The sequence below is a fragment of the Poecilia formosa genome, unplaced genomic scaffold (assembly GCF_000485575.1).
Source record: "Poecilia formosa unplaced genomic scaffold, Poecilia_formosa-5.1.2 Scaffold461, whole genome shotgun sequence".
NCBI lineage: Eukaryota > Metazoa > Chordata > Actinopteri > Cyprinodontiformes > Poeciliidae > Poecilia > Poecilia formosa.
In genome coordinates this window covers 261,602-281,645 of record NW_006800400.1, presented here as the reverse complement: position 1 = coordinate 281,645, position 20,044 = coordinate 261,602, and the positions used below count along the sequence as shown (strand labels likewise).

General features: G+C 37.8%; 1 protein-coding gene across 1 annotated transcript in view; it reads left to right on the top strand.

Moving 5' to 3' along the window:
* The window catches only part of gnas (GNAS complex locus), a 28,303-nt gene that overhangs the window by 2,269 nt on the left and 5,990 nt on the right, over positions 1-20,044 (top strand). The window contains exons 2-5 of the mRNA XM_007577946.2: positions 5,761-5,833; positions 11,555-11,609; positions 11,725-11,844; positions 16,801-16,898. Of these exons, the coding sequence (XP_007578008.1) occupies positions 5,761-5,833; positions 11,555-11,609; positions 11,725-11,844; positions 16,801-16,898 (346 nt within the window). The remainder of the gene's footprint in view (positions 1-5,760; positions 5,834-11,554; positions 11,610-11,724; positions 11,845-16,800; positions 16,899-20,044) is intronic.

The window sequence follows — 20,044 nt, the reverse complement described above, 5'->3', positions numbered from 1 at the left end:
TTTTGCCCCCAACATCTCATTTTTCCTCTGCCAAGGTCTTCTGGTCTTTGTAATTAGAATCTGTTTCAGTTCTGAATGTCCATCCAATTTGCTAAATATGTATTTGGAAAGTTGAGTTGTGATTCATGGCACTTGAAGTGTTATAACGTACCATCCTTTGCAACCCCAAGCTTGGTAATGATATTCCTTCCATGCCTCTTTTCTTCCACTATGCCGGTATTTTCAAGTTCCACCTTTAGAGTCTGATCCCTGTAAAAAACATCCACTATAAATTTGGAGTGAACATTTTTATGTGTACCTTAAGAATAGACTGAAAGGGGCTACGAACTCCAGCCGAGTCTGGAAAGGGTCGTAAACGTTCTGGAGCCCTGCAAGCGTTTTCATGCCTTAAACTGGGCTGGACTTTGCAAAACTACTGGGATGTATGAACCAATTAGCTGATAAATGTAAAATGCTCCCACATTTTACAACTTAACACTGAAACATTGTTATCAGACAGAAAGCTCTACATTTAGTCAGATTTCTATAAATACACGCCACCTATAATTTCAATAAAGATAAAGTGTTATCCATGTAACGTCTTCGTGAAATAGTTTTTGGCCACAGGAAATCCTGTTTATCACTTTTGTACAGACAAGACGTACTTGACAGTCAGTTCAGTCCTGTTTTACTCCGACTAAAACATGAATCTGTTGCACATCCTTCATTTGGCAGCTGAATTCAGTTCATATGTTTCTTGCATTTGGCTTCACATGTAGCAAATTGTAACATTTTGCAACATTTTTTGATACAGAGAATATTTATTGCTTTTATGCCAAGCTGGTGCTTTCACAAAGAGCAAACTTGAAATATGAATAAGGATGTCCAGAATATGGTTTGGGGACATATTCTCTGGGGTGGGGTGTGGGGGGTTTTCTATGTTCATTAGCAAAAAGGATGGTTATGAATGAAAACAATTAAAAATGTTCTCGTTTATGATGTGTGCCGAGCATGAGCACTTATTTTGTTTTTTGTGTTTTGCGCGGTGAATTGATAAACTGCCCAAACTAGCTCACATTAGTGATTATTACAGCTCATACGGGTCAATTCTGACAGATTTCTGGATGTATCGGGAAACCTTTCAGTTTGCATTCATGCCTGCACTGGTTTTCCTAGCAAACCAGTTCCATATGATCTGCTGCAACCCAGTTTTAGTTTTATTCTGAAGTGCATTCTGTGTTTTCAGACATGGCTCACACATCTTTAATGTGACGTATTTGTTAAGAATTATTGCAAGTTATTTGGCAATGACTTACTGCAAGCATTATGTTTAGTAAAAATATTTTTTTTAAAATCATACTTTATACCTTTAATTGTGCAAAATTATGAAACAACCCAAGTTTTAACCCTGTAATAAACCTTATTTTCTAGAACATCTTTTGATTTAATCCCAGAACAATAATGTTTGTCACCTGCAAAGAAAATACCTTGTGGTTTACGAGATACTTCACACTTATCAATAATAGTGAATAAAATTGAATTGTGTTAGTTAACCCAGACACCCAGCTTTATTTGTCAACCATTTTTACTGCCTACAATCCAATCAGCCAATCATTTAGTTTTACACACCTTTTTTGAAAATCGTTCTAAAAGCTTATAAAAAATCCAGACTGAAACTGCGTAATCTTTAATTTTGTTGTTGTTTTTACCATGTGAAACTCTTTAAAACTTGAAAAAGGAATGGCATGGGTCAATAATTGTCAAAATGGTGCTTATCTCAATGTTTAAAGAACAGAAGTAACCCTAATCCTTTCTGGAAAAAGCAAGAAAGGTCTTTGTCAATTCGAAGTATTTAATCATCACGAGAATGACTAAAATGTGTAGCTGAATTCATGCAACTATTCATTTCTGAGATGGCATTTCATCTTAAATGGGGGGTAAAAATACGAGGGGGGGAAAGTGTTTTGTTTAAAATAACAGAAAAAAAACCTCTTCATGTGTTCTGATGCTTCACTTTAGGGAGAAACAAATGTATGATGTTTATTACTTGTTGACTCACATTCTGTTCATCAGTGCATTGAACATATATGTTTAACAATTAAAGGTCTGCTATTTTTGGAACAACTGTACTATATATATCGCTGTCGGTGTATTAGCAGTACATTCTAAATACATTTAGTTGCAGATTTGTTTCAAGTGTGTAGTTGACGTCATATTTTTGTTCTTTAACAAGCTTAGAATGGCATCGTATATTGACAGCTGATCATTTTCAATTGAGATAATGGTCAACATAATTCCACTTTACATGAATCTACCCAGAAGTGTGAAGTACCAAGCAAAGGGGAGAGAGGAGGAGTTTTGGGGCCTCCCTGAGAAATGAGCTCCAGCCTTTGATTTATTGATCTCTTTCTCTTTTTGCGGTTGTTCTTCAGGCCTCATAGTTTTCACAGTTGAGACGCTGCTTCCTCCCTGCATGGCCTTCTGGGTGTTGTTTTAGGAAACATTGTCAACAGTGTGACTGCCATTGCATAAGGCCGAAAAGGCAGCACTGTGATGGGCTTTTCAGCCTGTTGCTCTCAGACTGAAGGCCTGTCAGCATGAAAACATGCTGCAGTTGTCTTTTATTGTATTTTTAAGTAGCTTCTGATCCTAATTAAAGCAATTTCGTGTACCTTTTAGAGTTAATGTGTGCACTTTTTGTTACAGAATATTTAGATTTATTGGTGTGGAGTTGGGGGAAAAGGGATTATTTTAGCATGTAGGCCAAAAAAAATCCCACAATAAAAGCAGAAAGTCTAGAAAAGTCTAGAATCAGGTGTGGTGATTTTCCTAGTCAGAATACGTATGTGGGGAAAAATAGACTTAGAGTTTTTCTTTTTCTTTTTTTTTTTTTGGTTATTGAAAATAGAAATATGTGAATTTCTGAAATTTCTGTAGACGATTTCATTGAAATCTGACTTCCAACATCACTACTACTGTTTTTATGTAGCTCATTTGCTTTTCTAGCTGATTCCCTGAGCCCAAAAATAAGACTTCAGAAACCAAAAAGGGCCATTTCCCTTTCAGATCGGGACTTAAACTGGATCCATGGTGATCCAGCCGGAAACCGTCTAGATCCTAAAAAAACAAAAAGCAGAGACGTTAGTGTTTTTTAATTTCAGCTAATGGAAAAAAAGAAAATTAAAACTGTGTATAGAAGAATCTGTATTTATTTGGATAATTTATTCCTTGATTTTTGACATATAGGGACTCAAAATTTGTGCAAATAAGTAGGAAAATTTTAGCTTTTTCTCTCTAATCGGAAGACAAAAGGCATTTTTAATAATCTGAGGAATGTACAATGCATCTGGATTAAAAGTATATGTTTTCTCATCAAATATCCAGAATGTGGTTGGAAAGATTATTGAAATGTGAGTGAAGAATGCAAAGTGTAGAATTTTGAAATGAGAAATGCCTAATAAATCTAATTTGGCAGGTTATTGTTTGTTTTTCTCCCAGGAAGGCATTGGGTAAAAATTGGGTTTGAAAGTTACACTTACAAAACCTAAATAGGTCAGTATGTAGCATTCAGTTGTTATATGTTCATGTTTGTGTGAGTTTACACTTATTTTATCAAATCGATCATGTTGTGTAGATTGAGGAGCTCTGCTCTTTGTAAAAATCATAATGTTTGATTAGTTTGTTCCCAGTCAGTATGGATCACGCTTGACAAGCTTATATTTTTCTCATGGAGGAAGTTGTGGCGACATCAGAACAGTGGGACGAGACCCAAAACAATGATGTGTGCCGTTAAAGCTGGTTCCCTTTTTTTTCTTTTCATTGTAACTTCATAGACATCCATGGCGTTATTAGCTTCTTTTTTGCATATATAGATTTATATGTGGATATGGTTTTACTGTGGTCTACAGAAACAGATAATATAAGGATTGCTCTAAAGTCACATGCAGTGCAGCCAGCAGGCTGTGGTAGTTTCCCCCCCTCCCCTCTGTTTAGTTAGTTTGGTTTTTAATTTGCTCATTCGTGAAGTAGTCGCTATCCAGGGATGGGCTGGAGTTGATTAGCAGGATTTTAATCCCTGCTTTTAAAGAACATGTTTCATCTCCACATTTGAGATTTTGGATTATTGTGCCGAATTATTTTTTTGGCTTGATTTCTGAATGTATGCATCCCATGAGTTTCAAGTTGAACCGTCCCTCCACCCGTCTGGAGCGGTCAGATGGGTGAGAGGCGGGGTGAGAGGCGGGGTGCGCCTCAAACACATTGCCGCCCCGTCACAGGGCTGACATGCATGAAGAAATCCTTTATTGTTAACCTGTTATTAGTGTCTTATTTACAGTTAGTCATTTTGGTGAGTGTAATGAAGAAAGTTATGCCCGTTTGTTTGTTTCTACTTTGGTGCAACAAATCAAATCGGCAGCGTTGCATCCTGTTCCTGCTTGAAGGTCGCAGTTTTCTGCCTAGCAGATCAAGGACTTATTGATAAGTCCACATTGGTCAGGAATGATCAAGGAATCACTGAGTCCATAACTTGATTGGTTTTCTTGAATGTCAACTACATGAACTAGAAGTATTTTTATGTTTATAATTTTCGGCTAACAGCTATTTATGAGCACTTTGAGCAGCATCACTTCTATTTTGCTTAAATATACAAGTACCTGTAAGTGTATCAGCCCATTTAATTATGAAAAATTAAATTAAAACATTGTGTTTTATTGTTGTTGTTTTGTTACTGTTAATTATGTTTTCCAGACTGTTATGACCTCTGACCTCTCGGTAAAAACACATAGCTCATCCTATCTGTTGTAGCCTGGTCTGAAGCAGTCTACCTCAGCAGAATAAAACCTCTGTACTAACTTCTGTGACTCTTGTTTTGTTAAACCAATCAAGGCTGGTTTAGGCCTGAAAACTCTGAAAATCCTGGAGTTAATATCCATCATCAAGGACATTTACAAAAAGCAATATCTTAGGAAAAACATTGGTCAGCCCAAGAAGAGCTGCAGCCTGGTTCTCCTGTACAGTATGCAGCTCATTCCTCACCTAGCTGTGCTTTCTGCAGGGCCGACATTACAGAGCAGCAGATGCGAGTTTCGTTCTGACGGCAGATACAGTGAGTTAGCGACCTGCCGATGCACAGTCAACGACCCGGCAGGACCGCGTAGCGTTAATTTGAGTTTGTTGTCAAACAGACGCGGAGCACTCAAGCCAATACTCACTCCAGCAAGACTTCGACTTGTCTGTAAAACTCATGTATTGACAGGAATACTTTTTTAGATTGTCAATAATTTAACTGTTCACTGTGGCCGTTCACCACCTTTGCACCACTTTAAATATACTTTTAGCAGAGCAGTGGTTCAGGATTTTGAGGATTTTGGATTTAGGGTTTCCCAGTCTCTAACTTTCCTACGCAGTTCTACTGGATTCTCATCAACCTTCAGTAACCCGCTCTTGGGTTTAGCCCAGTTTTTTTATTTTTTTATTTTTTGCTAATGTTTGCATATCATTTTGTGACTCCTGGTTATTTTTCTTGAAAAGTTCAAAGTCACGATTCAGTCTGAACACAAAAAAATATTTGAATATGTCGACTTAAGGCAGGACTTGTCCAAACCTTTACACAAAACCAAAAAGTTATAGTTGACGGTGCATTTTCCTTTAATAAAATGAAAAGCTTAAACAATTCAAACATCTGTGCTGATCTTTAGAAAGGGGCTTTTCATATGTATAGGGTTCTTTGGTTTCTTTTTCAAACAAAATACCTTTTTTTAATTTTTTTTTCCCCCTCAGGAGCTGGTGAGTCGGGAAAGAGCACCATCGTGAAACAGATGAGGATCCTACATGTCAACGGCTTCAATGCAGAGTGAGTACGATTCACAAACGAGCCGTATCCGCTGTTCGCTTAAGATCACGGCGCATCAAGGCACCCGGGCTGAACCTTTTCTCTTTTTGTTCAAAATTACAAAGCAACCTAAATGTAAATAAATGAGTTTTTTATATCTATAAAAACTATCTACTTTTTTTTTTGTATTTTTGAGCAACACACCTCAGTTTTTTAGGGGCCTCCTAAGGCAACAAAACTCATGTGATGCTTATTGTAACACGCCAGAAAGTAGAGCTGATTATACACAGTTATACGTTATATAAACAGCTATTTTAAGTAATTGTGAGCTCTTCTAATTTCTGTCTGATGTGCCATCCAGGTGAGCTACAGGTGGGCAGCTCTTCTCAATGAGCTGCGTTTTTACTACCAGCAAGGAATTTCTTTGGTTGAGGCACTAATTTAAATGTTTCAGATTATTACGCAGACTTTAATAACATACGATTCAACAATAAGGAGTCAGGGCGAAATTAGCTTCCTCTGATGATCCGAAGACGTTAGAGGAAATATTCTGTGGAGCGACACAAAAGAAGTGGAAAATGATGCCCAGGCACCGGTCCATAATCTTAGCCACCTCTGACTGGCTAAAAAGAATCACAATTGGTCCAGTCAAAGTCCAGAGTTGGATTTAATTGTGATGCTGTGGTATTACCTTAAGCTTCTTGAATTATAAAATCTTTTACAGTGGTGTTAGAGACCACTGTAAATCAAAAACCAGCTTTTGATGCCAATGGTGACACAAACGGCAGGACAGTACATGAAGGAGTAAGTCGGCTTGGACAGGTTGTTCTCCCCTCCAGAAGAGAAAAAAAAATCCAAATTTAAACACTACATTTCGTATTTACTCAGTTCTTTAAAATTTTTCTATGTATGTTTTTTTTAATTGTTCTCAGTCTTAAATTGTCGAATGACAACAAAGCAAAAACAGAAAAAATCTCTAAGAGGGCAAATACATTTTCACGTCATATGCGACAACATAAACTGATATGATTTAGGGTCGATAATCTTGGAACCGGTTTTCATTTGGAAGGTGTGCAGGCTCCTGAAAAGAAGAACTAAAACCTGACAGGAAGTTGAAGTAAGTGAGGCCTCTACAATAAAACGAAACAGGGAATGCAAGGAGAGAACAAGAAAACGCTAATATTGTAACGCTAATATTGTGCTACGTTCTTCTACGGTACAGAAAATATTGACTTGTTTGTCTTCACTCAAATTAACTTGAGTGGGATCCCATTGTTTATCCATAGGCTAAACAATGGGAAGGGTGTTGTTGGTCCACCCTTTGCGTCTTCTCTCGGGAAGGCTTTTTTGTGTTTTTGGGGAAATCTTGGACCATTCTTCCAGGAGGACATCTGGGAGGCCAGACACTGATGTTGGATGACGAGCTCTGACTAATGGCATCAGCGAGTTTTTAGAGCCGATGCTGTGACAGCTCTGGCTGGATTAGTTCATGTTCAGTGGCAATCACTGCTGATTAACTTGTGTTTTACCACATTGGTTGTAGCCCAGGTCTGAGAAACCCTGTGGGAAGTCTGACGAACTGATTGTACAATGTGAGCTTTCCCCCTTTTTTTTTTTGGTAAAGCTCTGGACACAAACCAATAGTCACTTTTTTTTCATCTTTTTTTTTTCTCCACAGCTCTCCAGAAAGCTGTTCTCTTCCTGTTTTTGTTTGTTTCTAGACCACATTCTTGAGCCTTGCTTATTTTAGTGAGCTAAAAAGGAATTTGTGTGTGAGTTATTGTGTGTCAGTGACTAAGCGTGGGTTGGTCTGGTGGTGGTCATGTATTGGTCGGGACAGAAGCATCTTTGCAAGGTTTGACTAGAAAATCAGCACCTTAGGCAGACTAGAGCATATGACCCAGTGTGTGACTCCACAACACTGAACAGTGCTTGTGTGCGCACAACACTGTTTTTATACAAAGAGTACATGTCTGTCCACGTCCTGCGTAGGGATGGATGTGTCTGTCCGGCAAACTTGACTGCACCATAAATTGGATAGCAGGCAATAGCTAACTTTCCCCACATTCGATAAACTGCAGTGCCTTCATTTAATTTTGTTGACACGAGTGTGTTTGACTGCTCGGGTCAGATGTGTGACATTAAATAACTTTTGTCAGTGAAAATCTGTTGAGACCAAAACAGCAGACCAGTTGCTGGTCGGGGTTCACATGACAGGCATAGTAATGGGTTTTAATTTCCACAGATCCTCCAGCTCGACGTAAATATGCTGATTTTACGACCTCAAAATGTTGAGTGGTGCTAGCGATGAAAGATTTGAGGAGAATGGAAGAAGTGTTGTGGTAAAGTCAGAGTAATTTGTCACCGGAAGTTTGCTGGTATCTGCTGTTGGTCAGATTTGGGAGAATGAATGAAACACCCACTTAGATCTCCATGTTCCTTTTAACTGTGATGACTGCACTGTTCTTGGCCAAGGCATTCACCACTGGAGCTTTCAAGTGGTCAAAACAAAGGGATAAAACTGTGTGAAACTTTTTGGGCTTAAAAAAAAAGACTATTTTGAACCCAAAAGCTGACTATGAACAATACATTTCATGCCCCAAAAGATTAAAATAAAAGTTGAAAGAAGAAGTTACTGCTCAAAGTCCAGCCTTTGAGCTTTTTCCCCCCTCACATTGTTGAATTGGTGGTTTCTATTTCAGTCAAATTTCACACTTGCAGTATTGTGCAAGTTAACTCTTACCAAGGGCTAGTTTTACATTCAGTTCACATAAGTTAGAACCAAACTAATTCACAATTCACTACTTGGAATGTCTTAAATCATGGTTTAGATTGTTTTTTATTTTTGTATGAAATAAAGCATAAGTAATAGAATCATTCTCCAAAAACCATTTTGATACCTGTTAACATAAATTTGATTAAACAAAAGAAAAAAAAGTTTTGTTCTTTTCACACAAAGAAACATAATATAATTCATGTGAATTGTTATTAAAGTTGACCACATTTAGATTGTTTCTGCTTCGGTCACATAAAACAAAATGAGTCTGAAACGTCACCAGAAACTGTTAGAAAAATCTAAATGTGTAAAATACCGAAAAGTAAGATGTGGAAATGCAGATTCAGATTCATTCCAGCAGACTTCAGCGCAGTTAACGCAGTAATGGGACCCTGGCGGCGCAATATATACGCAAATACTAAACGTTTTAACAAGGGGCGCTTTTAACTGCACCTGCACAAAAACACAACAGTCACCATGCACTCACCTTTGAGGGAAAATAACTATTTTTCTACAGTTTTTAAAGTTTCTCTTAAGTTTCTGAGAGAGATCATTGCTAAATGCAGCTCTGTTAATTTATGGCAGATGAAGCTTCAAGTAACTCCTGGGATCAAAAATATTCTGGCAAAAGTTCTCCTACTCCCAAGATGCTTTGAAGCACTTGAAATACTCGGGAACAACTTTACTAGTGGACTGATGCATTCAACTTGTGGCCTTGATGACCCTGGTGAAGGACACAGGGTGAAACACTGATCAAGTTATTTCCTAGAATTTCAAGTGTTGCTGGGATTACTCAAGAAAACCAACGCTACTCCTGAACACACCGACTTGAAAGTGATTATGCATAAGTTTATATACAGGAAGTATTTGAAATGCGGTATTTCTTTATAAATTGGTGTTTATCCGGTTGACTTGCTTGGTTGTGTTGTCTACTGCTCTACTATTGTATATATTTAATTTTCTTCCATTTCCTTTAGATTTGTAAAATTTTACTTGGCTTGCCTGTTGAGTTTTCTAATTTAGCTGAAAAGGTCTGTGATTGGGTCAAATCTTAGCTGCTAAATATTCACTGTGCTCGACCGACGTTGTCGACGTTTCCCAAACAAATTAAAATCTTTTAAGAGGTATTCTTAACTGAAATTGTGATATTTTGATGTGATACAAAAACTAAATTGCTTTCCACACAATAGCTGACTTAAAGTCATAATGCTAAAATATAAGAAGAACATGGGGAGTTTCTGCTGCAGCTGATCAGACGGATAAAGTTACAGATGAATCCCAACACAAAACAAGCCAAACCTAAAACATCTCCAAAAAAAAAAAAACAAGAAGCAGAGACACAGAGGAGAAGAGCCTCACACTCAACACTGCACAGTGAGCGCACGCGCACACACACACACACACACACACACACACACACACACACAATCATGTGATTTATAATGACTATCAGGTTGAAAATGTAAACAGGGCCTTCTCAATCTTCCTTCTAACCCGATAAACCGTCCTGTGTCCCCTCCTTCGCCGTTTCCCCCTATCGGCGCACAGTGACCTCACAGGTGGCTTGTCTTAGAAAATGGAAATCATCTTAATTTTTTTTGTCCATCATTGAACTGATGCCAGAGGAACTGGGAACAAAATACTGAATGTCTGGTATGTGTGACTGACCAGCGCTTTCAAAACGTAGAGTAGTAGTCATCAAGCACTTTGAATTGCCTTGTTGCTGAAAATGTGCTATATAAATAAAATTACCTTACCTTAGAGGGTCAGTTTAGGCTTTATCATCCATTTGTTTTTTTTAGTTGATTTATTGTGCATCGCCAGTAAAAAAAAAAAGAGCAAACTGGGCCTGATGTATAATTCCATCTTTTAGATTAAATACATTCATCAGACATTTTAGTTTCACTGGTTTTTGCATTTTTGTTCCCAATTGTCCTTTTTCATGTTCACGTTGACTCTGCACATAAATCTGACATTAACAGTAAAAGTAGCACATTAAAAAAAAATAGGCAGCGTTCGCCTCTTTTCACTGACGTGGAGCCGTCATAAACACAATGCCCTGTTGTCTTGGCAGGCTCAAGGTGAAATACGGACAAACTGGCTCCTTGGTTGCCTTTATTAGAAACATTTCCATCACAGAGAGTCCCAAATGTCTTGTACACACAGCTATCATTCACATTGCACAGACATAATTTCTGCACCTCGCATGGCGATGAAGGTCTGTTTACCCTTCCAGATCAAAAACAAACTCTTTTGCGTTCCTATGAAGTTGAGCCCTGTCAACTCCTTTTGCTGCACTTTTCATACGTGTCGCTGAAATTTGCCGGATTAAAGCACAAGAGAAAAAACTCGAGTTAGTTTTCCTGTCGCACCGTTATGTTTCCAATCAATGTTTTACCTCAATAATTTTGCGTTTGGGATTTTTCTGTCGAGGACATAAAATGTTTAAAATGTCAAGTGAATTGCTTGCAAGACGAAAACATGTATGGTCTCGGAGAAGGCGCTACGTACGTTTTTCATGTTGCGACTAAGTAAAAACTGTTTTGTTGTATTTGCATAAAAGTTCTAAAACAAATGGCAACACTGGTACAAAAAGCTGATATTAGCCGGTTAGTTGAGCTGTCTGCTCAGGTTGTCAGTCTGTAATGAGGTAATTCACTTTTTATTTTTATTTTTTATCTTTGATTTAATGTAAAACTTTCAGATTTCATAACTTGTTACTTTTGAAAGCCAGTTTTATATTATGTGCCAATTGACAGTCTTAGTTTTAAAACTTAATGAATTGCTTTATTTCATATTGTCATCTTCCTAAAAAAAATAATGGCATACAAGTTTTTTGTTTGCCAAAAGTGATTTTGTAAAAAAAAAAAAAAGACTTTCATTATTTTAGGAAAGTTATGATATGAAACTTCTAATTGTTTTTGTCACACAATTTCTGAAACAAATGTCTGTTTTGTTTGTTTCAGAGAAAAGAAGCAGAAAATTCAGGACATCAAGAACAATATTAAAGAAGCTATTGAGGTAAGTGACTCATTGAACAACTTCTCTGTCTTGTCTTCTCTTCAGCATTTAAAAGTCTTGTTATAATCTGATTTTTTGTTTCCTTTTTCGTTCTGGACCTGTGTGCTTGTGACAGACCATAGTAACAGCCATGAGCACTCTGACGCCACCAGTGCAGCTGGCCTGTCCGGAGAACCAGTACAGGATCGAATATGTCCTCAACCTCGTCAACCAGAAAGACTTTGACTTTCCATCGGTGAGCTGCACGATAACGGGATACACTCCTGATACAAATATCGTTTATTTGTCTCCCTCTTGTTTGAGTTGATATTCAAACACATTTTACATGGCAGCAGGGCTCTCGGTTATACGGTGCGTTCACTCGTCAGAGAAATATTGGATTATTGAGCTTCTATCACATAGTGCTGTCCTCCTTCTTCACACCTGGATCAAGTGAATGTCTCCTTACTGAATGACTGCTGATGTCCTTTAACTGGTCCGATTCAACACTAGGATCAAATTTTTACAGTTTTCATTGCATTTTTGTTAACAGTTCTTATTGTTAACTTTTTAGTACTGCAGTGTTGTGATGTAAAAAACGAAAATATATAAAAACTTCTGCAGGTTTGATGAATTCACCTACAGTTTTTATCGAATATTTCATCAACAGAGGTTAGTAGTAAACTTGTGTTTGTAGAAGCTGCAGGTATCAGCTGTGTTTGTGTTGTAGGCCCAGTTCCCCAGCTCACAGTCCCATAGCACAGGTGTTGAGTGGAGGCAGTCGGTCGCTGCCCCCTGGGGTTGACCCCACAGGTAGTTTCTGTGTGGGCTCAGGACTCCCAGTGGGATTTGGCCATTAACTAATTATTCAGCCCAAAGGCCTAACTTGAGCCACCGTTGGGGCCAAACTTAATTCAATATACAGTCTCACCTCTCGGTGAAACAGGAGTGTTTGTGTTACAACCACTGGAGAGATGTGTCTGCAAACTTTTTTTGTTGTCAAACCTGAAGTTTTATAGTGTCAAAGCGCTGCAGCGTGTGGGTTACTTGGAATTTGTTTGCCGCCTGTCAGCAGACGAGCCTTGTTGCTTTCGTCCCCGTCTCGTTCACTGTTGTTTAGTTTAGATTTTTATTTTTTTTTTACAGTATTAACACTTTCAAGGGCTCGTACGATATTTTAATTTAACATAGCAGTCCACTGTTATGTGGGTGCAAAGAGGATTGTAGAGTTTCCTTTAATCTTTTGGGTGTGTGCATGTTCTGATCTTGACTGTCTGAACATAAGACGCCCTCGTGTTTTTATGTATTCATTCTGTTCTGTAATTTAACCACAGGCCTTGAGTGAATGTACAACTTTGTTTTATTTTGGTTAAAAAGAAAACATTGTGTACAATGTCACCCTGCAGGACTGGACTGAGGCTGGGCTTCATAATATTAGGAAACCATCTGCATGCTTTGTTTCTGCTGAATGCAGCCTTAGCAGTTTTGTGATTGAGCCACACTCTCTTGCCAGTTTTGTTTTCCCCCCGTCATCATAGTGTCCAAACTTTTCTTTGGGATCTTAAACATCTCAGCCACTAAAATCTACATCAGATGTGCATCAAAGACACTGAACGTTCCTGCAAACGGCCAAATATGTTATTGAAATGCAGCTCACTCCAAATATTTTGGTGAATTGCAAATGTTGAAATTCAAAATGATTATGCTGCCACTCGATGAAGCTGAAACTGATCTGATCACATTTGTCAGTGTTTTATTCTAACAACCTTTTTAAGTTGATTTTACAGCAATTGAATAAGATTTCATTCTTTAAATAGGCCGTTCCAAATCTTGTGTTTTGTTTTTATCTTCTTTGTTTTGTTGGGGGGTTTTTTTTAGCCATTCAGACACGGGCTTACCACTGCTTTGGATAATTGTCTTGCTGCAAAACCCAACTGCGTTTGAGCTTGGGATCACAAACTGATGGTCGGACTTTCACCACCGTGTTTGACCATCATGCTCTTCTGAATTGATTTTAGGTTTAATCAAGATGCAACATGAAGCACGTCTTCTGAAAATTTCCACTTTTCCTCGCCCTCAGCTCATAAAATATTTTCCCAAAAGTCTTAGATTGACTTTTGACCCTCTCATATTTATTGGTAAATATGAGATGGCTCTTTTCAGTCTGTTTGGCCAGTGGTGGTTTTAACCTTAATCTGGCCATTTTAGCTGAGACTTTCTCTTATTGTTGAGTCATAAATGCTGACCATAACTCAGACAAGTGAGGCCTGCAGAGCTTCAGATGTTCGTTTGGGTTCTTTGGCGTCTTCTTGGATGAGTTTGTTGACGTGTTTTTAGAGTAGTTTGGTAGGTGAGCCACTCCCGGGAAGGTCCACCAGTGTTTCATGTTTTCTCCATTTGTGGATAATTGTCTTTGCCGTTTAGTGGGATCTCGTAGTTTTAGAAGTAGGTTTATAACATCTCCCAATCTAATGTCGAGATTGTTAAACCTACTTCATGTTGAGACTTCTTGACTCTAAAGCTCTTTAAAATGGCTGAAGGTTAAACATTTCCTCGTTCATGTTCTTCCTTTGAGTTTTTGCGCTGCGGTTTCCAAAATTGTTATTCCAGTAAATCATATTCAAGTCAAAACTATGTTCACCAGACATTGTGATTTATGATTTTCATCGACATGAAGGCATTGAGTTCTTGCGCTGATACTGGGTGATATACAGCTGATAGGCCGATTGTGCTTTTTATTTTTTCACCCACAAAATGCTCTCCACTTCCCCATCCGTTGCTGCTGCGCTGAGCAGTTGGGAGGCAATTATTTATTGCCGTTTATCATCGGTTGTCGTTTGGTTACTTGTTTGGTCGGTTGACTTGTTTTTGACGATCGCTGCATAGTTTCCAACTTACAAAACAGGGATGGCGAAAGTGTGTTTTGCATCTCACTGGAATTTATATTGAGGATTGTGTGTGGGCGCGCTGAGAGTTATGTGTGTGTGTAACATCATCCCATTGAGTTACTCATCGTCACAGTTCAGTAGTGCAGGTATAGGGGGAAATGTTTGAATTTTCGGCGCTTCGACTCTTATGAATTGGTCGAATCATAAGAGCTGGGATTACGTGGCAGCGTGGCTCCATCAGATTATATGTCTACAGTCAAAGCGTTTTGTACAGAAACTAATCATTACAGGCCAGTTTAGATGTGGTTGCTAATGGGGCCATGAGAGCAACATGTTTACTGCTGCATTCGTTTTATTTGTAAGTCTGAGATGATTCAACCTTGAACCAGATTTCTGAACAACAGAAAGGGCTTTAAATAACTTGGACAGACATGAAGTCCCTTTGTTTTCTGCTGTCCTTTGATTGCTTTTTTTACACTGATTACTGCCAGAGTGATGCATGTTATCATCTTCTTGTCATATTATACAAAATATTTATGATGAGAAGCAGCATCATAATGTAATCCACTATTTTTTATTTATTTATTTTGCTTTTCTTACCGAGGGTTTCACAAAGAAGATTTGGGATTTGCTATATTTTTGTTGAATATTTCAATGTTCTGCCTGTAGCAGATTCAGTACCAACAGGCTAAATATGCTGTTTTATATTCTGTACCGTAGCCCAATCAGAAATGTATTAGTATGTTAATATTGCATAAATAGATATGTTAAATGATGATATATTCTCAATAGATTTGTGTCGCCGTGACGTGAAATAGAAATAAGAAATAATTTTTGACTTCTTTTTCTTATTTAATCTATCGTTTAAGGAAAACAGGAAATAGATTGCAATTTCTTTGATTTATTCTGTTGTAGAATCTTAAAAGAGCATTATTGCACAAAAGACACAATGTTTTTATTTTACATGTTAGTATTATATATATATCAGCAGCCAGAGCCGCCATCAGCATTGCAGAGCCTGAAATCCTTCACGAAATCCTGGCAGATTTTGATTCAAAGTCAGTTTCAGTCAACCAAGAAGTTTGTTTCCTAGAGCTTAGCAGCACATTGTTACAAATTGTAAAAAGCAATGTTTAAAAATGCTTTTTTTTTCTTCTTCTTCACGGATTAAATGCTCAAGGAGAAGACGGGGAGTGCCATTAGTTTGCTAGGAAATGAGGTCCGTCTTTGTTGAAATGTTTTTCCACCTCTACTTACAAGACAAAGTTCTGCATTTGTTCAGGTTAGATTTCACTGGAAGAAAAGCTGATTTGTTGATCTGGCTCAAGGGAGGGACTTTAACTTAGTTTATGACTTTGATAAACAAAACCTCAATCATCCTTGATCGAACATGTCAGTGTAAAAAGGCAAGTGAGTAAACGAGACGTCTGACATCAGATTGGAAACGGGGACAGACAAAATAAAAACTCATTTTGTGACTTTTCAGGCAGTTTATGAAACTCAAAATAAAATGTTTGTAGTTATGTCCGTTCTGTGGGTTAAATTATTGCTGAAAGGTTCATTAATTTCAGCAACTCAAACACGAACTGAAACATATTGTAAATCTTTGTATTTTCAATCTTTTATTTCTCTTGATGATGATGATTTTCTGCTCGCAGCTGATGAAAACAAAGCCCTTAATATAGCATTATCAAATCAGACCAATAAAAAACTTAATGAAAAGTATATTCAATACCTGCTCAAAGGTTGTTGTTTTTTTGTTTTTTTTTGTTTGTTTTTTTCAAAAGGTGCTTTTAATCTGAAAAGCCAGTGTCGTCAGGACGCGCATTCTGTTTTTAATTGACGCGTATAAGTGACGCCAGTTTGTCGGTAACTCTAAGAGTTGTGAGGTGTTTCTTTATTTACTTTGTTCCCCCCTCACCACTATTTACCTCCAGAAGTTTGCACACGGGCGGCGCCCAGGCACAACGTCCATTGCATGTGGTGTCAACAAAGACGCTGCGCACCCGCTGATCTCAGTCACACGTCATGGACAACAGACAACCTTGTCGCCTTTTCTGTCTCCTTTCATATCTGTCAAATTGTACCATAACACAGCGACCTAAAACAGGAAGCGTTTCTGTCCGACGTGAGCCATTGATTGATCAAGCCTGTTTGTTCACCTGCATTAAACCAACATAAAAAATATCCGTTATCGACTGTTTGTTTTTTGTTTTTGTTTTTGTTTTTCTTTTTCAGTGCACGGAGTAGTTCAAGTAAATCTGTTCATCAGAAACGTTGAAGCCCTTTCTGACTCTCATCTCGTTTTGCTCTTCCCCCCTCAGGAGTTTTACGATCACGCAAAGACGTTGTGGCAGGATGACGGCGTCCGGGCGTGCTTCGAGAGATCCAACGAGTATCAGCTAATTGACTGCGCACAATAGTGAGTAACTTTGAGCGACACGACTTTTAAGCCGTCCACTTTGCAAATATTTTTAATAGATTGCTGCAGTTATTTAAAATCCAACGAAATGGCCTTCAAGTGCAGGGATTTAAAAGGATCAAACCAGACTTAACATATTCTGCTGCTTGTCACAAAAAAAAATCTATGTGGTTCTTTAAACTGATTCGGGATAAAAAAAAAAAATTTTAAATTCCGCAAAATATTTATTTGTCAAAACAAAAAAGCCTGGTTGGTTACTCTTAAATTTCAATTGTATTATTAGAATCCAGCTTGACTAAATATTAGTTAAAAAATAAAAATGTAGAAAATTTCTAAAAGGTTGTCATAGTCTAAAAAGCTGCTGCTCATGTTCACTTAGATAAAAAAAAAATCAATTTAGCTTCAAATGGAGCAAACTATAAAGGACGGCAGGTTTAGGACATTATAATTATGGTTCATCCTTCACATACGAGTTCATTTTCCACTTCCTTGCAAGAAAATAAAGACTTTTTTAAAATGAATACGGACAATAATTCATATATTACAAATTTAAATGTTTTTCTGGCTGATTTAATTGTGCATTCGTCCTTTTATCATCTCTTCTAAAATACAGAGGTTAAAATTTATACTTTATGTATGTTTACCATCGTTTGAAGTGGACTTTATTTCTGTGTCACAGAATTATGCAGATGCTCCGATAAGACATTAATGGTCAGGATTGGGTTTTTATGGAAAATGTTGTTTTTTTCCCCCCTCACTAATTACTTGAACCAGCGGGGTCTTATTCCAGTTATCAAGCTCAGACGTCTGGACTCTTTAAATGCCCCTATAATTCATCAGACATACAGTAACTGAAGTGAAAAGGTCAATACTGAGAATTTAGTGAAATTTGAAGATGTGGTGAGGAGCAGGATGAGCGACCGCTCCCTAGGGGACTGGAAGTGGATCCTGCTGCTCCAAACATTTTTATTTTATTTTTTATTGCTGTAGATATTGGTTTACATTTATCTTCTAACCTTAGTCATTTCGCTCAGAACATCTGTATGTAAAAGAAGAAGAAAAATGTGGTTTATATGCGTTAAAATTCATTAATTCATTTCTCAAAAATCTTGTACTGCTAAAGCGAACAAAAATGTTCTTCTGACAAGCAGCTATGAAATTGACACAGCAGTATTTAAAAAAAATAAATAAATCAAGTGACTGGTTGAATATTTTTCTTAGATATTTAGTTATTTAAGGTATTTTGTCTTTTATTCATACCAGATTCATCAACTCTGGGGCTTACTGTTCAAGCTATATGGATGATATTCATATTTTCCAAACGCAGAGACTCTTAATGCCGTCATCTGATCTTCAAATATCAACAACTGCCTGTAAACTATTAAACTATCTATTTTAACAAGCTGTTAATTCTTCTAACCGGGTTTCTAAAACATATTTCTCCTTTTGGAAGAAGCTATCTGCAGCGACAGCTGCTGGCTAATTTGAACCCAAACCAGCTAGGTTTAGACTGTAGAGACGAGTCTCGTCACAGAGCCCAGACTTTCTGTGCTGAGTCACTTCTCAGATCCGTTACCGTAAAGAGAATAAAATGATCCGTTTAATGTGAGTGAGTCAAGTCCTGACGCATCGTGGGATCAATTACTGTGGCTAAGACAGAGCTATGTTAATGGTGGACTGAATATCTATGTGATGTAGTGCTACTCCATTTTCCCTGACATGGCATTTCATAAATTTCAGTAATTTTCTCTGACATTAATAGACAATAATATGTTTTCTGTATTAAAAATAAAAAATCCCGGCTTGGAGCTCAAGTTCTAGAAACTTGATGTATCTTTGCTTTGTCCCCTTTGTTTATTTCAGTGTCCTCTTCAATTGGCAAAGAATAATCAGGCATAGAAATACATAAAGCGTACTGTGTATTTTATAACCCAGTTGTGAAAGGTTCTGTAATTTGTTGGCCCTCTCGATGTGCTTTTGACCCCAGTCAGATGTTTTGTTGAGACAGCTGTGACCCTGCTTTGCACCATTAGCGGTCCGCTGTGTTTCTCCGAAGACCTCTTGATAAACCTGAATTAAATCTACAGGAAACGTTCAGGCTTAATGTGGAACTGAGAAAGTCGGGCATTTTCTGAGCTTAGTCGGTTTTTACGTGAAGGCGCTAAAAGATCCGACCCTCCAGTGGCATCTAGTAGAAGCCGAGGTTATCACAGCTAACTCAAACTAACAAAATGGCAAAAGGTGAAACTGAGAAATCATTTTTGCTAACTGAAATAAATAGATACTCCATACTATTCCTAGCCGTACTTGCAGTCATCCACAAAATGTTGACATGAAAAGTTGGGGGAAAACACCAGTCAGCTGTTTGTCCAACAATAATTTAATATATTTTTTTGAAAATTGTATCTTTTGTTGAGTATCCATTATGCAATCAATTTATACATAATCACAATACAATACGTCGCCGTTTTTTAATTCTGCACCCAAATATTAACCAAAATATGAAAAAATGGAAACTACTACTAAAACTAATAAAAACTACACCGAAACCAAACAATAATTAACTAATCAAAACTAACAAACACACTCTTAAAAACGACTGAAAACTAATTTATTCAGATAAAAAGTCACAAAGAAATAAAACTAAACTATAATGGAAAAACCCCAGATATGGACGCAGCTTCACTCTGTGGTTCCTTACTGACACACACAGTGACTCCTCAGAATGTGTCCATGTTGTTGTGTGTGTGTGTGCGTGCGTGCGTGCGTGCGTGCGTGCGTGCGTGCGTGCGTTTCATGCTGGCCACAAACCTTCACATATTTTATTGAGACTTTATGTGTCAGCACAACACAAAGCAGCACATCAATGTGAAGCGGAAGGAACAAAAAAATAAAGACAAATACAAATCTGAGAAGTGCTACAGGCATTCGGCCTCCTTTACTCTGACACCCTTAATAAAATCCTGGCCAAACGCTCGCCTTCAGAAGTCACCTGATAAGTGGTGTTTAGTTTAATCCCAGTATAAATCCAGCTGTTTTGTGATGATCTGAGGTTTATTAGAGAACAAACGGCATCATGAAGACCGAGGAACACCGCAGACTGGTCAGGGAGGAAGTGGTGGAGAGGCTTAGAGCTAAATTAGATG